The sequence below is a fragment of the Salvia hispanica genome, chromosome 4 (genome assembly GCF_023119035.1).
Source record: "Salvia hispanica cultivar TCC Black 2014 chromosome 4, UniMelb_Shisp_WGS_1.0, whole genome shotgun sequence".
NCBI classification, from domain to species: domain Eukaryota; kingdom Viridiplantae; phylum Streptophyta; class Magnoliopsida; order Lamiales; family Lamiaceae; genus Salvia; species Salvia hispanica.
The window spans coordinates 18,141,302-18,163,523 of record NC_062968.1 but is presented as its reverse complement, the minus strand read 5'-3'; the positions used below and the strand labels follow the sequence as shown (position 1 = coordinate 18,163,523).

General features: G+C 36.1%; 3 protein-coding genes across 3 annotated transcripts; 1 reads left to right on the top strand and 2 right to left on the bottom strand.

Annotated features, from left to right (window-relative positions):
* Window positions 1-8,438: 8,438 nt before the first annotated feature.
* On the top strand, window positions 8,439-9,248 carry LOC125220514 (agglutinin-2-like). Its single transcript, XM_048122677.1, has one exon. It carries the CDS (start codon window positions 8,439-8,441, stop codon window positions 9,246-9,248), a length of 810 nt encoding a protein of 269 aa, XP_047978634.1.
* A 6,698-nt stretch (window positions 9,249-15,946) lies between these two features.
* LOC125223672 lies at window positions 15,947-17,069 on the bottom strand. Its single transcript, XM_048126925.1, has 3 exons — window positions 16,642-17,069; window positions 16,465-16,533; window positions 15,947-16,385 (listed from the first exon to the last, which is right to left on the bottom strand). Exons 1-3 carry the CDS (start codon window positions 16,939-16,941, stop codon window positions 16,125-16,127), a joined length of 630 nt encoding a protein of 209 aa, XP_047982882.1. The 5' UTR covers window positions 16,942-17,069; the 3' UTR covers window positions 15,947-16,124.
* A 1,792-nt stretch (window positions 17,070-18,861) lies between these two features.
* LOC125223477 (AP-2 complex subunit sigma) lies at window positions 18,862-21,315 on the bottom strand. The gene is made up of 6 exons (XM_048126645.1): window positions 21,231-21,315; window positions 21,033-21,131; window positions 20,882-20,932; window positions 20,314-20,487; window positions 19,446-19,505; window positions 18,862-19,079 (listed from the first exon to the last, which is right to left on the bottom strand). The coding sequence occupies exons 1-6, from the start codon at window positions 21,231-21,233 to the stop codon at window positions 19,038-19,040; spliced, it is 429 nt and encodes a 142-aa protein (XP_047982602.1). The 5' UTR covers window positions 21,234-21,315; the 3' UTR covers window positions 18,862-19,037.
* Between the last annotated feature and the right edge of the window lie 907 nt (window positions 21,316-22,222).

Below are 22,222 nucleotides of genomic sequence, written 5' to 3'. Positions count from 1 at the left end.
AAAAGCTAATAAGGTGTGAAAGAAGGCCAATTGAAGTGACAAAAGGATGGTAAATCACAATTCACAAAAGACAGATGGTCAAACAAATGTTTAACAATAGGGAAAAGCAATAAAATGAGGTTAGAACTCTTTCAGTAGATATAATACAACATATGACCACAGAATGATAGAGATTATAACATTTGAATGAATTAACAGTTAAAAGATTATAAAAATGAATGACCATTTAAAACCAGAAACAATTAATGTATAAAAAGAGTTTATGTAAAAAGATTAAACTATGAATGGACAGAACTTGAGATTTGCAGTGCTTGAAATCTTTGAGAGCTACCTAAAGAGAGCTTAGGAAGTGAATGGAATGGCTTGATTCAGGAAATTCAGGAAATGATAGAAAATGTGTAATTGAAGAATGAACAGGAAAGGGTATTTATAGAGATATATTAGGCAGCACTGCAGTGTAAAAAAGAACACTATTTCCAAAGAAGACATAATGATGAGAAAAACCCTTCACATGAAAAAATAAGAAATAACAAATATCCATTTCATATTGTGTCAGAAACTATTTAGATATTACCTATCAACCGTTTAAACAATAATGTAGTTTGGATTTTAATCTTCAGAGAAGGAAATATTTATAGAGAGAACAAATCGAGGCATGGACTACCTAGAAATATCTGCCACTTCCCAAGAAAACAGAATGATGAGAATGACCTTCCACTCAACTAAGTTTTGTAATTTATATGATAATAAAAATAATTCAGGAATATCAGATATGTAATACTAATCTATTTTCTTATATGGTATGTTTAATCTACTCTTGAACTCAGGAATATCAGATATGTAATACTATCTATTTTCTTTTTAATCAAATTTTCATCTACTTGAACTCGGGAATATCAGATATGTAATACTATCTATTCTCTTTTGAATCAAATTTTCATCTAATCACTTATTAAATTCAAATAATCACTGCAAAACGTTTTTGAACAATTCAGGAAACAGCTGCTCTTAAATGAATAATAAGGAAACATTAAAACCTAATTGCATTTGAATGTTCAATAAATGGGCCCAATCAGCACCAAATTAAATAGCTTATTTTGGGATTTTTTACTATTTAACAATAGCATTTATTGCAGGAATACAAATAGGGTTATATAAAATCCTAATAAACAGGGTTATATAAAACCCTAATAAACAAGAGCCGCCTCTACTATAGCAGAAAAAGGAGAGAGAGAAACCTTACTGTATAGAGGTGATTACAACATAATCATTTTATAGACCTGCAGAGGACTGATTCAAGCATGAGAGCTATTAGAGTTTACAACAGAATTTGCCATCATGGGAAGAAAAGAGAAAAAAGACAGATAAAAGGTATGTCATATATTCAATTTATTATGTCTACAAAATACTGATAATTTTACATATTTGTTTACAGATAATGTAAATACTAATGAAAGAAAAATTTACATATTTGTTTACAGATGATGTAAATACTAATGAAAGAGAATCTGTTCAAGTCTACACACAAACATAATTGAAAGAGGGGGAAGAAGAAGAAGAAGAAGAAGAAGAAGAAGAAGAAGAAGAAGAAGAATATAATTCAACAGGTAAGAAATATAAATTGTTCAAAAACGTTTTGCAGTGCTTATTTGAATTAAATAAGTGATTAGATGAAAATTTGATTAAAAAGAAAATAGATTAGTATTACATATTTGATATTCCTGAATTCAAGAGTAGATTAAACAGATCATATAAGTATAACTTTTTGGGGTTTTAATGCAGATCTAATGACTTCAGATATCTCTTACTTAATAATTCAATAATAGATACATATAGCATAAATGGTCTGAAATTCCTTTTTTTTGTCAGATTTCATCATATAATTTTAGTTATTTTTATGAAAATTTCATAAATGTTGTTATATTTTGATTAATATTTTTCCAGTTGATTTTGGAACTTATCATAAATCATTTTTGAATGAATTCAATAGATAGATACAGATAGCCAACATATATAGAATAAATAGAAAATAATGGCACATTGAATGGCCTCTCTGATTGACAAATTTAATGACACGTGGTCCAGCCGCCTTCTCCTAGGATAAAGAGAGTGTTTCTGTAGAATGATCATAGAAGGGCACACATTGATGATGATGCACATTAGTAATATAATATTTTGTGTACCTTACAGGAACCAATGACTAAAGCAGAATCAAAATAGCTTTGTGAAGATGGAACAAAGATTGTTTCCAGTTCGTGCACAAACATAAATAACAAACAATTATAATATGAAAAGGTAAGAAACTTACAAACTATATGATTTCAATTGAATTTCTATTTGGTTTAAGACATTATAAGTAGAGAACTAACATATACACATTGAATTCCATCAAACTCAACTTCTTTTATTATGTTTTCTCAATACAGTCTTACTTTATTTGAAGTAAAGCTCTACTTGGTTTAAAATCAGGTTAGTATAGAACTACCAAATACACATTAATTCCATCAAATTATACTTGAATTGTACTGTTTTCTCAATACAGTCTAATTTGAGTTATATTCATTTATGATTTTAATAATAGTTAGGGAAGTGAATACTAATTATATTATTAAGCAAATGATATATATTTTATTTAAAATGTTGTATTAGTAACATCATTCCATAACTCCTGAATGTTTGCTTATATTTTAACTAATGATGTATTTAATTTTTCAGGTATGGATTGCAAAGATGTCTAAAGGAGCATGGAATGGCTTGAAAGAATGAAATAAATACATAATGTAATAGTAGTAAATAGTAAATATTGTAATAGAATAGTATATAGAAAGTAGGCCTTCATGATGGCAGATATAGGCCTGCCTCTACACAACTTTCCACAAAATGGCCGAAAATACTACAATCAAGCTACATTTAACAGGATTTATGATATTAACAGAAAATTGATTAAAAAAACATAAAAATACAGCTGTTATAATGCCCAGTTTCCCGCCAAAAAGGGCAAAACTGGCATTTAAAAAAGTTCCCCAAAAACTCTCACTTTATATATTGATAGATTTTATCACAAGAGCTTGGTTTAAGTGATGTAGGAACTGGGGCCGTTGATGTAGAGGCTAGTAATTCGGGATATGCGGATGTAGGGGCTGATGACTTTGATATATGGACTGGGGATGGTATTGGTGGTGATAGAAGGGGTGGAGATGTAACTGGTGATACACTCATTATATCTAAATTGAGTGAGACCAGTGAGAAGGCTAAGAATAATGACAAGGCGAAAGCGATTAAGAAGGGGAAAAATAAGGTAGATGGGGATAGCTCTCGAGTTGTTGATGAAGATCCCGAGGATGATCCTTCTTTTATTGATAGCGATTATGACCTCAACGAGCATGAAGAAGATGCCATCATGGCTGTCCAAGTTGAAGGCTGGAAAAAGGTGGTGGATCAGATGTCGACACATCCGATGGAACACATTGGTGATACGAGTGACAGTGACTCACCAAGTTCAGGTACTGAAGATGAGTTGGATTACGACGACAAACTCTTGACTCGGAGGTACAAGAAAGCCACTGATTTTAATGACCCGCGTTGGGAAGTTGGAATGCGGTTCAACTGCAAGGATGACTTTACTGAACTCATCCGACATCAAGGAGTGGTGCAGGGCAAGAAGTTAAGGTTGAAGAAGAATGACAAGAGTCATTGTGTGGCGCATTGCAGAGGAGTTCTGAGCAGCAAGAATGGCCCCTCTTGTCCGTGGTATGTGCGGATACGCTTTATTAAAATCAACGGCTATTGGCAGATTTCTCGACTACGAAACAAACACAAATGTGGTGGGGTTTCATTCAACCATGGATGTGCCAATTCTAAATATCTGAGCAAGAAGTATAAGGAAGATATCCGACTCTTCCCTGACATGACGGTGGGGCAGTTCATCGAGAAGGTGCACTCCGACATGAAGATCACCATATCTTCTGGAAAGGCTAAGAGATCCATGCAGCAAGCCCGTAAGATGATTGAAGTGGACTTGGTGAGACAATACAAGCGATTGCAAGATTATAGGGCAGAAATTCTAAGGAGTAATCCTGGTAGCACTGTTGTCTTATCGACCCATCGTCTTACCGATGGAACTGACAGGTTTAAAGGGATATATATAGCTTACGAAGCATGTAAGATCTCGTTCAAACGCCATTGTCGCCGCTTAGTAGGGCTAGATGGGTTCCATCTCAAAGGCCAAGCCAAGGGAATACTTCTGACAGCCGTCGGGCTCGACCCGAATGATCAGATATTTCCAATCGCACATGCCGCTGTTCACATTGAAAATACGGAGACATGGACTTGGTTTCTGGGACTTCTAGTCATGGATCTGGAGATAACTGACTCCAACAAATGGACATTTATATCAGATAAACAGAAGGTACTTTGCTGCTAAGGTCTGATTGCCGCTATGCGGGCCTGCGTTGAGCATGCCGAACACCGTATGTGCGTTTGGCATATGCACAACAATTTCAAGAAGCAGTTTCCTTCGTCAAAGTTGAAGGATAAAATATGGGAGGCAGCCCGCGCTACCAACACTTATGGATTTGATGAGGCTTTATTGAAAATCAAGAATCAAAGTCACGGCGCATACAAATGGTTGATGGAGCACACAAGGAAGGAGAATTGGAGTCGAGCCTTCTTCGGGTTCGAAGCAAAATGTGACATCCTTGTCAATAAAATTTCCGAATGTTATAACAAGGTGTTACTATTTGCTAGTCAGAAGTCGTTGTATGCGATGCTAGAGTGCATTCGAATGTACCTGATGGATAGATTTACAACGAGGAAGATGGGTGCCAGAATGGATGATGTGTTTGGGCCAAAAATCCGTAAGAAGCTCGAAAAGGCAAAACAGAAAGTGGGAGAATGTATGGTAAGGGAGGCTTCCGAGTGGATCTATCAAGTGAACACAGCTCGAGATGAGCAGTTTTCGGTTAATCTGAGGGAGCAAACGTGCAGCTGCAGGAGATGGATGTTGACGGCCTTGTCCACACGCGATTACTGCTATAGAGACAACATCAGAGAACGTGGATAGCTTCATCTCCAATATATACTCCAAGGCTACGTTCCAACAGGTCTACGCCCTCATCATCTACCCGGTGTTGGGTCTACAGCTGTGGAAGAGGACCGAGTATCCTGATATTGTGCCACCCGAGATTACCAAACTCCCTGGACGTCCCAAGGGTGCTAGACAAAAGACCGTTGAAGAGACAAGACAAATAACAATAGCAAAGGCTCGGGCAGCCCGGAAAGTGCATGTTAGAGAACAAGGAGATGGATTTATGATGATGTCTAGGAAAGGATTAATGTCGGACTATAAGTGCCGACTTTGTGGTGCAGTTGGCCACAACAAAAGAAGTTGTCCAGAGCGCCAGTCAGCGGCATCAACGAGCAACCCGAAACCTGCGCCAGGTATTACTTATTCTATTTTACTATCCATTGTATTTCACGAATTAGTGTATTATGGTGATTATGGTGATTATTAAACTTTGTTTGGTGCATTCATCAACAGGCAAGAAACGAAAGCGGTCCGAAGAGCAGCCAAAATGTGCATTGTGTCGCCAACCCGGCCACAACAGGGCACGTTGTATGAGTGCCATAGCTGACATGTATGCGAATCTGGCATCTTCGGCGACGGGTGACAACTAAGCTAGTTCATCGCATCCATGTTGAAGAAAAATCTGAACTTTTGTAACATAATCTGCATTTAGATGTCGTACCACATGACTTTTGCCGGTTACTTTATATTTGGGTAGTGCCTATCATGGTTGTGTTGATTGTATATGTTGATTAAGTTATTGTGGACATGTTATGACCAGGTTTTGGACATGATTTGGGCAACTGTGTATTACTTTTTTGGACATTGATTATGCAGGTTTTGAACATGTATCAGATTAGTGTTGAATTCTCTGTCTGTGGTTGGAAAATTTGTATTGATATTAGTTTGACATGTAGTAGCAAGTGGTATTGTCATTTTTGGTGGTGTTGTATAAACAAAGTGGAGATGATATTATCTGTTATTAATTGAGTTACATATAATTAATATGTAGTTACATGATTCCTCACTTTGACCCCGCTGCAGCCGGGCATTTTCTTAATGCCGTGGTCAGCCATTGCTTTCCTCAAAGTCCTCGTCTCCACTGCCCGCTAGCTGAATACATGTTCGACAGCATGACATAGCTCATCTCATCGCCGGGCTTCACCAGCTGCAGCTGTTCTGCTATCTCCGCACCCATCTTAACACAACCTTGAGATGAGTATGACCCAAAAAGAGCCTCCAACGAGCCAACACTCACATTCTTCGGCTCTGCATATTAATCTGCAATTTCTTTTGCTCACCTGGCCTGATTCGATTCCTCACCATATCAATAAAATAGGTTAATGCACACTCTCCACGCCCGTTTCTCATGTATCCAGTGATCATTGATGTCCATGAGATAAGATTCTTTTCAGGCATACGCTGAAACACAAGATGAGCTTCTTGAAGATCACTCTTCATATAAGCATCGATAATTGCATTCCGCGAAACATCACTACACATCCCCACAGCTTGGACTAATTCAAGAACCTCATGTTTTTTAACCGAAGTCAGTATAGAAACTAAGAGCCGAATTGTTAACCTCCACCGTAGAACTCTATCCACTTTTTATGATAAATCCGTGAACCATATGACCATAACACGGCTCACTTGTTTCAGCGCAAGCATTTAAAACTGCACTCAAAGTCCACTGATCAAGCCTGAAAGACTCCTCTAACATCATCTTGAAAAACCACAAACACCATTGTAGTTCTCCCCACTTTGCATAACCAGCAATGATAGTATTCCACGCTATAACCAATTTTACCGGCTGATAAATCATCTTCAAGATTTCTCTCAACTCCAAAATCTTGACATGAAATCTGCCAATTTTTGTTTTTTTTATCCAATTAAGAAACTAGCCTGCTTAGTGATTTCAGCCTCTAAAATGCTACTGTCAAACAATACTTACTAAACATGACTAGTAGCCCCTAAAATGCTACTGTCAAACAATACTTACTAAACATGACTAGTAGCAACACAATGATCATTCGGTTTCTCCTTCAAGAAACTCATTTTTGGAATGGGTCTTTTATCAAACACTTTATGTGCAAAGTTTGTTATTTGTTATTGCTTTTGGGTTTAGGATCCAAATGTCAATTCAATTGCAAGTAAACACATCCAATTACAACTCGAAAATACAAAAGAGCATTACAACAAAAATCAAAGTTGTTCATCACCAAATCAATTCAACTGGAAAATACAAACAAGTATTACAACAAAAAACCCTAATCCATACATAAAAACATTGTGTAATTTCTTCATGGCTTGATTATTCTCTTCAATTGCTGTCAAAATCAAGTCTAAACGATCAGTTTTGGTCTGACCCGATGACGGTGAAGAGGTCCCAACATCGTCGTCGTCCTCGATTGAGTCGATTGGCTCGCACCACCTAAAAAATTCGCAATATTTTCTCTCACAAACAAAGTAGAGCTTCTCTTTACTCGGTTTGGACTAGAAGTGGGCTGCTTCTGAAGACTTTCCAATATTGTTTGGGCCTTATAGGCTGGAATTCCCTTTTTCGCAGTCAGTCTCTTCATTTTATCTTGTTCTACCTCTCTCCCACTATCACACACTGCTCTACTAACTCTTTTTAAATTTTGAAAATATATATTCACCTCTTATTCACACAGAAAATAAATTTGATAAGTACTTATTTATATCTATAATCATTTACCTGCTTTTTGAAAATCACTACGTTTAATATTTAAGATATGCTTACTTTTTGAAAAGGTAGATAAACAATATACATTCTTAATTAACTTTTTTTCTTTTTTGGAGTTAGCTATCTTATATAGGTACACTTTTGGTATATGCATTGTAGCATATGCTTGAGCGAGGCTGGAACGAATAGGCGCAATAAATATAATTTCAAATGCCAACTTAATCCCAAGACAAGACACGATTACATATCCATAGTAGGCAGTTGTAAGAAATTTAATTAGTTTCAATGCCGAAATTGAATCTTAAGACAAGGCATGATCGGCTGATTGACTTAAATTTGTGGTAAGGAATTTAAGTTCTATATTTATAGATTATTCTATTTTCATATTTCTAGATAATGAAAGTCCTTGGACAATATGGTTTGCATATTTCAGGTATCTCGTAAAAAAAATATCACCTTTTTAGATAAAGATTTCATTACATTTGAAGTACTTTTACATTGTAATTTGGACTATTTTGCCCTTTTTCACCTTTTAAATTTAAAAGATATTTTAGTCTTTGTATTTAATATTTCTCTCCTATGACTCTTCTTTTTTTTTCATTTTCTTCTCTTTAATACACTAATATAAATAGGAGCTAAAGAGGCAACCACTATCAACCAAATCAAATCATGACCAACCTTCTCCAAACCCTAATTCCTCCCCTCTTTTGCATACCATTCTTCCTAATGCTAGCCAAAAATGCTATCTCACAAGAGACCCACTTCACCTTCACCTCCTTCGCCTCCGCCCCCACCGACCTAACCTACCAAGGCGACACCCACGTCCCCACCGGCGCCTCCTCCCTCCGCCTCACCAAAACCGACTCCCACGGCCTCCCACAGCCCCACAGCACCGGCCGCATCTTGTACTCCAAATCCTTCAAGTTGTGGGAACGTTCACTACTAATTTCCTTCAACACCACCATAGAATTCACCGTCACACCCGCCAAAGCCCCAGCCGGCGACGGCCTCGCCTTCTTCATGGCGCCCGCTGGGACCACCATCCCAGAGGGCGCCTACGGAGGCGACTTTGGCCTATTCGACGTTGCAGGCAAAAGCCCCCCCTTCTTCGCCGTTGAATTCGACATCTTCTCCAACCAGTGGGATCCCAGCCATAAACTCAGGCACATCGGGATCGATATCAATTCTGTAAAATCGGACGCCTTCGTGGAGTTCGGAGACTCCTGCGTTGGGAAGAAGGCGGAGCTGAACATACGATACGACGGCGTTGGCTTGATTTATGTTCATCTCAAGTGCGAAAAAGAAACGCGTCTTCTTGAATATGAGTATGATTTGGGGACATTGCTACCTCCGTTTGTTCAGGTCGGGATCGCCTCTGCTACCGGAGACTGTGTTGCTCTTCACGACGTCGACTATTGGAGTTTTAGATCTGCCGAGCGTGCTGTGATCGACGCCTCCAAAACTCGGAAGATTGGTTGAAATTTATGAGTGATTTACTTGCTCATCATCTATAAATATATAATGGAAAAGCCAAATACATCTTACCTAGTGGACTAACGGACATTGAACATGAAAAAGAAAAAAGTGGTTAATACAAAGTCGAAAAGGAACATTGGTAGATACTCATATTTATAGCAATTATTGAAATATATTTGAGTTTGTGGTTAAAAGATTAAAGGAAATTGGTCTCTAATATCATGAACTTTGCTCAGATTTTGGTTTTTTCCATAAACTTTCAAATTAGTACCATAAATCATGAACTTTCAGATTGGTTTGGTATTTCCTTAATAATTCAAAAATTATTGAAGAAATTCCCTAAAATATATTCCTAGTGTTTGTGAAAAAGAGAAACAATGTTTTTGGGTTTTAATTTTTGTGGCGTAACGTTACAAGTGTGTGTTTCTAATTGAATTCTTTGTGTTTTTATTAAATTTATTTTGTTTTCTTTATTTTTAGAGTTTTATTTTGTTAAATAAAAGTAGTATTGTGTTTAATATTTCAAATAGATATGTCAACATGACATGCAACTTATAAGAATTCTGCTAAATAGCATTTAAAATGCCATATAAGAGCATCCACAGCGGTGTCTCTTATCCGTCTCTTAACCGTCTCATCTCTTCACTATTCATGGGCCCCACTGTACTTTTCACTCCATCTCTTAACTAAGAGATAGCACCCACATCAGTCCATCTCTTAACCATCTCATCTCTTAACTATTCATTCAATTTCATTTTTCATTTTTATTTTCAACAAATCCAATTAATAAAAAACACACTTCATTAAATAAAATAAAATTACAAATTAAAATCCTAAAAATAAAAAAAATACATAATTAAAATCCTAAAAAAATAAAAACACACATAATTAAAATCCTAAAAAAATAAAAACACACGTAATTTAAAATACTAGAAATTAAAAACACTTAAAAAACTACTCCGCCGGCGAATCATCCCCCGAAGCCGGTGGCGGTCCACCCGGCTGAAGATCAAGTTGCCTTGCCATCGCCTGCATTCCGAGAACATGATGTTCGTATTGGGTAGGCGTCATCTTGGAAGTGTCAGTCATCGTGGAGAGCATGTATACGGACCACAGGGAAGTGTTCGAGCTCATGCCCGCGCCCGCGCCCGCCTGGCTTGATTCGCCCCGGCTCTTCCCCTTCCCCTTCCCTCTCCCTCTAGCCGCCTTCGCCGCCTTGGTCCCTTGCGGCCGACGTCGTGAACCGGAGGAGGAGCCACCGGCTTCAGTGGGCGTGTCCCCAGCCTCATGTGAGGCGTTGCCTAATCCGCCGCCCTCACTAGACGAGTAGCCACCCCCCGTGTGCTTCGTACGTTTCGAGCTCAAGGACTGGACACCGCCAGCCCACCGATCTTCGTTTCTGACCAGCTGCCAAACATCGATATGCTTGAAATCTTTTTTGACATCGTCTCTAAAGATGCGCATCGTCGCTCGCAGAATGTCGGCTTCACTGGCTCCGCTTTGGTAATGATTCGCTTCACCCCTGTAGACCGCGCAAAAATTTTTGACATCTTTGTCGACCCGGTCCCAATGACCGCGGAGCATCTTCACGGTGCGGGGGCGACTCCCTCTCGGCTTTGAATCTGTGTTGTAAAGCTCAGTGACCTTCTGCCAAAAGCACAATTTGTTTTGTTGATTCCCGACGATGGAATCGTACGAGACGGTGAGCCAAGAGGTGTATAGAGCCAACATCTCCTTGGAGCTGTATGGATGACGGCCCAGATCCTCCTCCACCGGGGTCTCTTCGTCCTCGGTATCGCGGCTGGCGGAGCCTCTACCGCTGCTGAACGGAACGTATTCCGGAATGTGTTCCTCCTGAAAATTCTCCCTAATTTGGGACAATCCCTGCGTTGCCCTCGGAGGGGGGGAGGGACGATAGTATGCATCCAGATCGAAATGTGGAGCTTGGTACGACGCCGGCGTCGACGAGCCTTCGGTGCCCGGCGTTGACGAACGAGCCAGCGAGTTGTACATGCCCTCCCAGTCGCCAAACACGTTTAAATCGAAGCCACCGGAGCCGCTGGAGTTTCCATCACCGGACATTTTTAAAGAAATTGGAGAGGGAAAGAGAAGTGAATTGAGAGAAGAATAGATGTGGTGTTTGTAGTGTTTGTGTGTGGAATGGAGAATGAAAGAGAGTAGTGTGTATTTTATAGAATAAGAAAAAAGAAAAAAAAAATTATTACCGTTGAAAAAAATGGTAATATTACCGTTAATTTAAAAAAAATTAAATCGATTTTTTTAAAAAAAATTAAAATTAAAATCGGATATTCGACGCCCACTCGTGGGGTCAGCGAGTGGGCGTCACGCACCAACAGCGACGTGCCACGTCGCCCAGCGCGTGGCGAGACCGTCTCGCCAGCTGCCTCGGCGAGACGGGACACGGGACGGGAGGGCGACGAGATGGACGCCACAGCGGCGTCTCGCCGGCGTCTCGTCTCTCCGAGACGAGACGGGGCTGAATTTTTCAGCCGCTGTGGATGCCCTAAGCTAGCCGGATTTTACTCTTGATCAGCCGTGGGAAATATCAAACCAATCTGAAAGTTCATAATTTATGATACTAATTTAAAAATTCATGGGAAAAACCAAAATCTGGACAAAGTTCATGATATTAGAGATCAATTTCCCAAAGATGAATAGGCTTGATGAAAGGAAGGCCTCTATTCCAATTTCCAAGCATTGTCGTCATGTCACGTGTTCCGCATTTTGCTTGTCGGAAATTACAAAGTTAGAATTGAATGTGACCTGTTTGTGCAATATCCTAAAAGTAGTAGTGAAAACTATTATTCATAAACTTAGGCAAATCCTCAATACTCATTTTCATAGTATAAAATATAGTACTCTCTAATTAGTTTATTATAAATCGTGTTGAATTTACTGTTTCAGTAAATGGATTTAGTTGATGTCGCAATGACCAAAAGAATCCTGATGACAAGAAAAAGGTCAAATCTCACATATGAATAAATAAAGCGTCGACAGCAGGGTTCGAACCTGCGCGGGCAATAAGTTTATTCTAAGAAATATTTACTCTATCTAAGTTGGAGCTTTATTTATTTTGCCTTACAAACAGGCTCTCTTTTTTGGGCCTGTTATTGATTGGACTGTTATAGGCCCGTAATTTCTTTTCTTTTTTTTTTCATTGCTGCTTTCATTTTCAATCTTAGTTGGCATACACATTGACAGCATTGTAATCCTACAATAGCTGATTGAGATTCAGTTTCCCAAGTCCTCACAAAGGTAAGAAACATTGATCTAATTATGTTTATGTTTGAGAACTTAATAATCATTTTTAATTAGGCTAATAGTATTTCATGTAGTATGAAACAAAAAATACACTCCGAACCATTGTCTTCATAAGCTAAAGCGAACACTCCAAGAACCAATTTTCCTGCAATTCCAAAGCAAGCATTTGCCTTGGTTCAACATTTTATCGATTTAATTTACTTCCACCAAATCCCGATCTCCATCTCCCTTCTCTCCCTCTCCCACTCTTCCATTTTAATGAAAACATGATGAAAATTATGCATATGGAGCCCTTGCCACACCTTAACAAAATAACTGCAAAACAGCCTACTCATAAACTGGTCCTAATTCACAACAACTTCATGTCCAAGAATCCATCCTACATCTCACTAAACAAACATATGATCATGAAAAAATCTACTAATAGTAAAATCAAGGCTGAGAAGACCAACAAAGGCCTCATCTCCACACGCCAAAAGCGTCTCCTCAGCCTCCTCGGTCCGTTCATCGACTGTGCTACGATTCAAGGTCTCAACTTCTCAAGCTTTGTTGTAGTGACAGCAGTAGTAGTTGCCGCATCTCTGTTATTGAGATTATTGGAGAATATCAAGCTCTGGCGATGGCTGGTGCATCGATACAAGGAGGCGAAAAGGCGAGTCGAAAAGAAGCCTCGTGTTGAAACAAGATCAGTGGCTGCGGGGGGTCGGAGATGGACGTGGTGGATTGAAGATTTTGTGGCCAATTTGGATGTGTCTGGTGGTGGTGATTTGTTTATCAGCACATGCATTTTCATGGGATTGGGGCTTCTTTGGGGAGTATTGGTTCTTGTTCGAAGATTTAGCTACAAGAATGTGGAGGAATGGAAACAATTCAACCAAGGTTGGAAAGGCTTGAATTTTCAGTCAAACATGGATCTACACAAAGATAGATGATACATTTTCATATTATTGTTGTAATATTGAATTTCAAGACTTGATGAAATGCAAAATATTGTGTATGTCAAAAAATTGGCAGCTGTAGTTCTAATTTAATTCCCACTTTTCGGATTATTTTTGTTGTGATTTACACGATCAGCATTCAATTTCTTCAAAGAAAATTTAAATATCAGTCTGATTCTAATTAGTTGCCTCGTAGTTAGATTTATTCAGATATACTTTTATTTATTTTTCTCTTTTAGCTTTTTGCCTTGGAAATGGATTTAAGAGATTGTTGTGTCACATCGCACATTTTATGGTTTAAGTTATGCAATTATCTATCTTCGTTAAATCTTTTTCTATCAACTTGTATGCGTAACCTTTTCAGTTTTCAGTTTCACCATAAACAAAGCAATGAAAATTAAGGGAGGAAACGATAAGATCATACAAATGTTTAATTTATTATTTTTTAGAAACTTAAAGTGAACTTCGATGCATGTAGAGGTCCTATGTATCCATCTTAATAAACATTAATTAAATGAAATTTGATAACTTATAGTAATTCGGATGGATTCAGATATACACTTTAATTTTCTAAAATCTAGTATCATTGAAAACAGTTTTTAGCCCTTTCCAAATTAATAATAATTGAAGACTAAATCGCTGGAGCTGAATGATATGGAGGGTTAAATAAATTTGACAACAGAAAACTTGCAGAAGATTTGAAAGAAAAAAATGACTGCCGAATTTTAGGAAAAAGAAGATCTGTTTAAATAAAAAAAAATCACTTTTAAAATGTGATATGGAGTACGCACTTTAATGCTATCAGATAAATCGTTTGAGCTCCCAATTAGACTTTTTCTAATAAATTTAATTGATTATTAAATTTAGTTAATTTATATAGTATAATTTTTTAGCAATGGAAATTTCTTAACAAGTTGCATAAATTGAGCAGAAACTAAAATTTACTCCAAATTAAAATTTAATTCCTTTAGCTAAAATACCACGGAGTATAAAAATATACTTCCTTCGTCTTATCCTATATGGAGCATTTCTTATTTGGCACGAGATTTTATACTCTATTAGTTTCATAGTAGTAGAGTCATTTCATTTTCTGCACTCGTTTTAAAAAAATAATTATAAATAGTTAAAGTTAAGGAAGAGTAAAGTAAGAGATAGAATACTTGTTTTGAAAGTTAAATGGTGAGAGAATAAAATAGAGATAATGATGTTTTCATTTTAAAAATGTGTCAATTAAAGTTAGATATCCTAAAAAGAAAAATTATCACTTAGAGTGTCAAAAAAATACTATGGTTAAGCCCCTACCTTTAATAATTTTTGCGTCCGCCACTGTCAGCAACGATGTCCCTTAATCATCTCATCTCGTTCCATCAGGACAGGATGGTTAAGGGATGTCATTGCAAGTGTCCCGTCCCAAAGGGCATCCTAGTTGCGCGGTGATGCCCACTCTCCCCGTGAGTGTGAGTCGCTTTGCTATTTTGTCATTTTGTCCACCCCTCATTTATTGTCCACTTCACTTTTTACCATAAAATATTAAGTAAGTCTCGTATCGCCACTAACTCATTTCACTCACTTGTATGAAAGAGATAAACTTACCAAAATTAAAAAAGATTGGTGGCCCTTCACACGAATAATTAATAGCATCTCCAAGGGGAGAGATAAATGGAAGGGTAAAGTCGTATAACTACTATATTACCTTTTCTCCATGAAAAATTATTCTCCAAAGGGAGAGGTATTTGAGAATGTATTATACTTTTTCCCATTTTGAAGATGTATCTTTACCTCCATCAAATGGAGAGGTAAAATCATATAACCACTATATTTGTCTTCTTTTCATGAAAAACATTCTTCAATGGGAAGATATTTGAGAAGGTATTACACTTTATATTATTTAATGCATTTTATATTATTATTTTATTTTTTAAAAATAATATACCTTTCTATATATTGGTACCACTGCACTATCTGAATATCTATTGAAACAAGTCAAACGACACTGCTTCGAGTCTAACTCTCTCGAGCAAAATATTATCAGTATACTATAGTGGATATGAATGGATATAGTATACACAAGTACACAACCAAATTAAAATTTCTATATGGTTGAAAGAGTTGTAGATATTTGACTACTACAACTTTTAACATATAAAATAAAAATAAATATTTTCCACAAATATCGCAGGTAGCCGTAATAAACTTTATATTCCCTTACCCGATTACGCTCTCACACGTAGACGCAATCATTAATAAGAATGGCAATCGACAACACACTAACACACAGCTTCACGTATTCACATACTAAAAGCATGTTTTCATCAAATTCGTCTCTATGTAGTCACATATAGTACTAGTACTTTTCTAGAATCAAGTTTGGTAATTTATAACCAATGGGTCGCTCACAATAAAATGAAATATTCGAACTTACCATATATTTTAGGATAATAATAATAATAATAATAATAATAATAATAATAATAATAATAATAATAGTAATAGTAATAGTAATATAGTATGCGCGATTTAGCGCTTTCTCCAAATCTTGAAAGATTTGATGGAATATAGTACTACAAAAATATATCCCCAAAGAACATTACTCCTAGAGTGGCTAATTTGAAACAAAAAAGAATAAATTGATTTTAGTTTAGTTATTGAGCAGGTGTTACTATTTCCTAGTCGACTTGGACTTGATTATTCGTATCCTCTTCCTCCTTGCTTCGGCAGATCTGGCCCGTTTATCATCATCCAACGGCCAATATATCACCACGCCGCCTGATTCCTCTTCAGCTGGAAGGTTCAGATCGAATCCACGTGGCTCCCCGCTTTTCACCGATCCACACTTGGTCATCGCCTCCTGTTTCATTGCTCTGAGACGGCGGTTGGTTTCCTTGAGCTTGTCGTAGTATTTCTTCACATTCGCAATCTCCTATTTTTCAGATTAGAAGAAGATGATAATGAGAGAGAAATTACGCGATTTTCACAGAAATTCGATTTGACGAACTTACCCCTCTGAGCAACTTCTTCCGCTTTGTTTCTTCCTCAATCAAATCCAAGTAATCCTCCCTTCCTTTTGACTGCAAATCCAGAGGTTAAAATTGTAAATTAACGCCAATCAAGGAACAAATCGTGCTGAAATCCAGAAATCCAACCAATTTGATAAAATTGAGTAAATTAAGGCTCGCCTTATTCTTCTTGGAGGAATGCTTGGGTTTATCATCGGATTCAGTGGCGGAGAAGATGAGCGGCGTGTCGGGGCTGGCGGTGGTGCGAGTGGTTGGAGTTTTTCTGTGTTCAATTGTGTTAATTGAGGGCGGCGACACAAGGCAAGATCTCTTCCTCCGGCAGCCCCAATTGCAATCAGGCAGCGATTCAGATAGCGGCAACATCATGGTCTTGAGATTGAGCAGGATTTCGGCGACGGCGATTTCGTCCTCTGTTGGAGAAGCCAACGGAGAGCTGGTGGAAGTTGCGGCCTGCTCCATCTGTGACTTGGAATTTCGAAATCGCTTTCCGTAGTGATAAAAGGGGGATTAGAGGGATTTGAGAGAGAGAAGATTGTGTTGATTGAAGAGAATAGAGATGGAAGAATGGAGGGGGGTGTTTTAGTTTTAGCATTTGATTTGGGGTTAGCATAAAAGGGGCAAAGAAAATCCGTGTGTTGTGCCACGTGTCGGCTGATTTGAGATGGAAGGTCTCTGCTAGGGTTTAACCCAATTGTGGTGTGGTTTGTGAATTCAATATGACGCTAACATTCCAAATTGGGAATAAATATACACGCTCTGCTATTTATATTCAAATATGACTGGGAAATCATTTTCGTTGTAACTGACTCTGAATATTCAACTAAATAAATTCTATTGTATAAGCAGATTAAAATCTATTGTAAATTATGATTGGATAAATAGTATAGTACTTAGCACATTTCTTTTAATTTCTCTGCCACATTCTCTCTTACTTACTCTTTCTTATTTTACTATTTTTTTTTATTTTAACTATTTATTAATACAACCAAGGGAGTACTTGTTACGGCGACTCTCCCAAATCTACCAATCAGACCGTTTATTACAAATTTCTAGTTTAAAAGTTATGGTCTCTTCTTTAGATTATGATCAAGAAATTGAAAATAAGTTTATTTTTTCTTAGATATAGAAATAGTCAAGATAAAATCAGTTGAAGTTAATACTCCTATAATTCAATTTATTTTTTTATCTCTGTACGCATATATACTCGAGATTACTCCAAGTATTGATTTAAAAGACGGAGAAAAAAGATTCTACCAAGTAAATTGTGTTAGCTGGTCGTAATTCAATATTTCATGGTAATATTACTCGAAAAGTTGTTTTGCCACACGCTTGTACTATCAGTTAGAAAATAAAAGCCAAAATCATACTACTATGTATTTTCACTCTTTATTTTTATGGATCCTAATTGCACTATATCAAGTACTCCATTTTGTTTCTACTCTTATTTATTATTTCAACCAGTCATTGTTTAATGTAATTAATAGAAATATTAACTTGTCCGTTAGCTAAGAGTCTATTTAGATAATGGAAGAGTTAATTGCTTCATAAATTCCATTAAATAAGAAATGATTGAAAGAAAAAGTAGAAGAACCAGCAGATGCATTTTGCCAAAATGAAATAAAAATGAGGATGTTAAAGTTGTTAACTGAGATAATACTGAAATTTGTGTATTGATCACTTAATTGAAAACTTCATTTCTGATCTTTAGATGTCTATAAATTTCTGGATGGTATAAATTTAAATCTTTCCTTGCATGAAAATTGCAGATAAAAGTGGTTTTGAAGCTTTAATATTAAAGGAAATTCAGATCTTAATTACCATACTTGGCAACCAATCGTTGATTATGGAGCGGTTTCTCTTTGCTCTTTTATTTTTTCAAACTTACCAATTGTAGCATAAGTCTTTTGTAATTTTCGAAAACAAACTTATTAAAATAATTGTTCTCTCAATCAATGCACATAATTAAACCAATTTCGCTTATTCGGATAAGAATCATTCCATTTCTAATAAATTTCAATTAATCAAGGGCAATTTGCCCAAAAAAACTTAAAGTTTGGTCAATTTAAAAAAAAAGTTCAATTATAACGTAACTTTGACATATTTATCAATTATTTCATAGTCTATAATTTGGAAGAAGTTAGGTATAATTTGACAATCGAAAATATTGTGAAGACAAAACATTAGCCTAGTTAAGAGACTGTTATTTAATACATTGAGTAAATCATGTCTTTAATATTTATGCATGTTTGTGTTACATTGATAAATTCAAAAACTCGGCATGATGAAATTTTTCGTCATGAGACACTTGAATAAAGTGTCAAAGTTATGATATAATTGGTCATTTTTTAAAATTATCCTTTTCAATTTCCTACAAAGCTCTTAATCAACAAGCATCCAAATAAAACTTCCAAATCAAGGATAATTTTGAGGGCATTCTTTACAAACCAGAAGTTAAAAATCTCAAATGATAAATATATAAGCCGATACAAGAGACGCAGGAGCCGATTTTAGCTGAATAACAGTATTGTGTAGCCCGATTGACCTCGTAGCAATCTTTAATCCAGCTTTTCCAATTCTCCCATTCTCTCAATGATTGCCTACAGTTCAGGTATAAGAAAATGAAATCAAGAAATTAGCAAGGAAGACTTCCATGGCATGAATGATTCATAAACCATTCTCTGAGGAGAGGGAAGAAGAACACCATTTCCCATTTTTCTCCGAACGATAAACATCTTTGTACATGACAGTAATAGATTAATGCAGATATAGCTACTACTGCAATTCATCTAATAACATTTAACTAACATTCATTTGTTTATATGTTAAGATGGCAGCTATATCCACTGTTAGTTTGTAGTTCAGATGAGATTAAGGGTGGTTATGTCATGCTCGCAAATAAAATTCCAAAATTGGAGTAACAATATATACCTCTACTCAGTAATAAAAATATAGGAGTATTATACCTTCTTGCTAGTTTCTTGGAGTTCCCCAGCAAGTATGAACTCATCTAGTATGAGATATACCTGTACAGTATAACGAATATTCATCAGATGTGCGGCCAATGAAATACTATGAATAAGTAAACATGATATTCTGAGTAATGCTCTGAAATAAATGCACAAAGCACCATCAAATGAACTAAATTAATACATCCATCCGTGTTTTGAAGTGCAAAAATTCTCAGATCATACAATTATTCTCAAGTAATAACCTACTAATAGTAGGTACCCAAAGACAGGTTTGCTAGTTACTTACACACACCCACACATGTTGTTTACATTGTTCCACTGAATTTAGCATTCGGATACATATGCATTAAAAAGAATAATAAAGAAAGGGGGAGGAAAACAAACAGCACACACAGTGACACTAAAGCATTGACAGGCCAAATGTTCAATTATCATGATCATGACTGAGACAAAATTTCTTATAAATCCAAATACCAAAAGAATTAGAAATCAATCTGTGTTGGAAGCTGGGGCACACATAATTTTAGGCCCAAGATAATTGGTAGCGTCCATGTGTGAAACTAAGCTTGGATAGGTCCAACGGAAGATTTCCAGCTCATGAGGTAATAAGGTGCAAAACAAATACTTCAAAATATTGCTAACAATCAAGAATAGATACAAAACAATATGTACCCTTGAATTAACAAAGCATACTGAAACACAATCCCAATTGGCAAAGCTTAAAAGAAGATTAAACAACTCAATTGTAGGTAATGAAGCACAAAAGTTTCACTGCACTTTCTTAACGAAATATCAGACTATCCAACTGCCACAGTGAGCAAACAGTTGATCAGTAAAAGACATTGCCAAATGAGCAGCATACCTTGTGGAAATTAAATACGAGATCTAGCTCACACACATTGCTGAAAAAATGGTCCAGTATCTCGACAAATAAGTGAATGCTCTCCAAATAAGCCAATTCATTATCTGTAATGTCTACACACAATGAGAAAAATAAACCAGCATATCGCCTGTAGATGACCTTGTGGGTTCGGAACTGCAATTAAAAATTTGGTCAGCAACACATCAAGCTTCTTTAAACACAACCCAGACAAGAGCCTCGATGAATAAAATTCAGAAAGAGGTGTTTACTTTTTGCGATAGATTACACTAACATACATAGGATTGAATATTTGAAAACCATACAAACTCAAAATTGTTCACTTCATCGAAGTATAGATTAAATTAGCTTATGCTATCATCCAAAATCAACACCTCATAAGAGTATAAGCAATGAAAAAGACAGAAAGAACTAAAAGAATGTAACTTTTTGACACTCTATTCACCTTTCAATCCCCCAACACACACACAATACAAGAAATAACTAGAATAACAACATATGTGAAATGGAAACTTGAGAATCACAAACACGGATTGAGAGATATTATCACCTCCACGAAATTGGTGAATTTGGGATCCCTATTGACAACCAAACGATGAACCTGCAACAGAAAAGCGAATAGGATTTTTCAAGATTCACACGTACAAATAGAGGAGGTTAAGAATTAAAATGAATTGAGAGATGAAGTAGGAGAAATTCACCTCGTACTCAACTTTATGCTTCTCGGATTCCTCGAGAGGAATGTAGTATTTGGCCAATCGGGTTTTCCCTTGCCTGTTCTGCAACAGTATGAACCGGATCTGCGAGAAATAATCGACACAAATTCGTGATCCCGGAAATCAAACTAAAATTTGAATAATTAAAGATAGAAACAAATCCATGAGCAGAGAAAGGTTTACCATTTTTCAAGAGCCGCAATGAACAGTAGTAAGATTTTGAAGTTGAGGGAAGATTAATTGCTTTGTTTCGTTGATTCGGTCCGCGGTTCCTATATTGACTGTTGTTGGAAAATCATCCATTTCAATTTCAATAATGTTTATTTTTATTGTTTACATTTTTATATTAATTTACTGTGACATAATCGTTAATTAAATCATCAAATTTGAATATTAAATCACAAAGTTTTAATTTTTCTCAATTGTCTCATTCATGCACAAAATGTCAAATAAATATTTTTTCTTATACAATCTTTTATTTTCTTAATTCCCCTCCTATTTATTGAAATATTTTTTATTTTGACATTGCTTGTTGAGAAAAATTGAATCTTTGTGATTTAATATTTCAATTTAAAAAGTGGTGGAGCATACCAAAATCTAACCAAACTTAATAGTTTAATTATATCACCCCTTAATTTAATTATGTACTGTACCTATTTAATTGAAAATAATAGATAGGTTTTAAATGAATTTCCAGTTTACTTAATCATCCTCCATATTAAATAAGAAAAAGATAATGATCAATCCTCCATATTACTGATCAATATTTCCTTAATACTATAAAAAAATTACGCTTCTCCAAAAGATAATGATCAATATCATATAATTACCTATTTTTGGTTATTTAATGAAAATGAAACAATTTTAAAAAATAACACAAAAAAATACAAAAAACAAAAAGAGAATGCACAAGAAATAAACTTCAATCATTATAACTATATTATGCATATTTGACAATTATGTTGTACTAAAAATAACAGTAGTGTATACTTTAGTGGCAGGAATATCTTTGATTTTATTACCTTGTTCCAATCAATCTTGGAGCATGAAATATACATGCAAAAGCTGGCTATAGAACCAAACTTGTGCTTCCATTTTTACATATTAACAACCTCAAAAACAAGAAAAAAATACCGAAAGAGAAGATACATGGAGTAATAAATTAAATTCCAGAT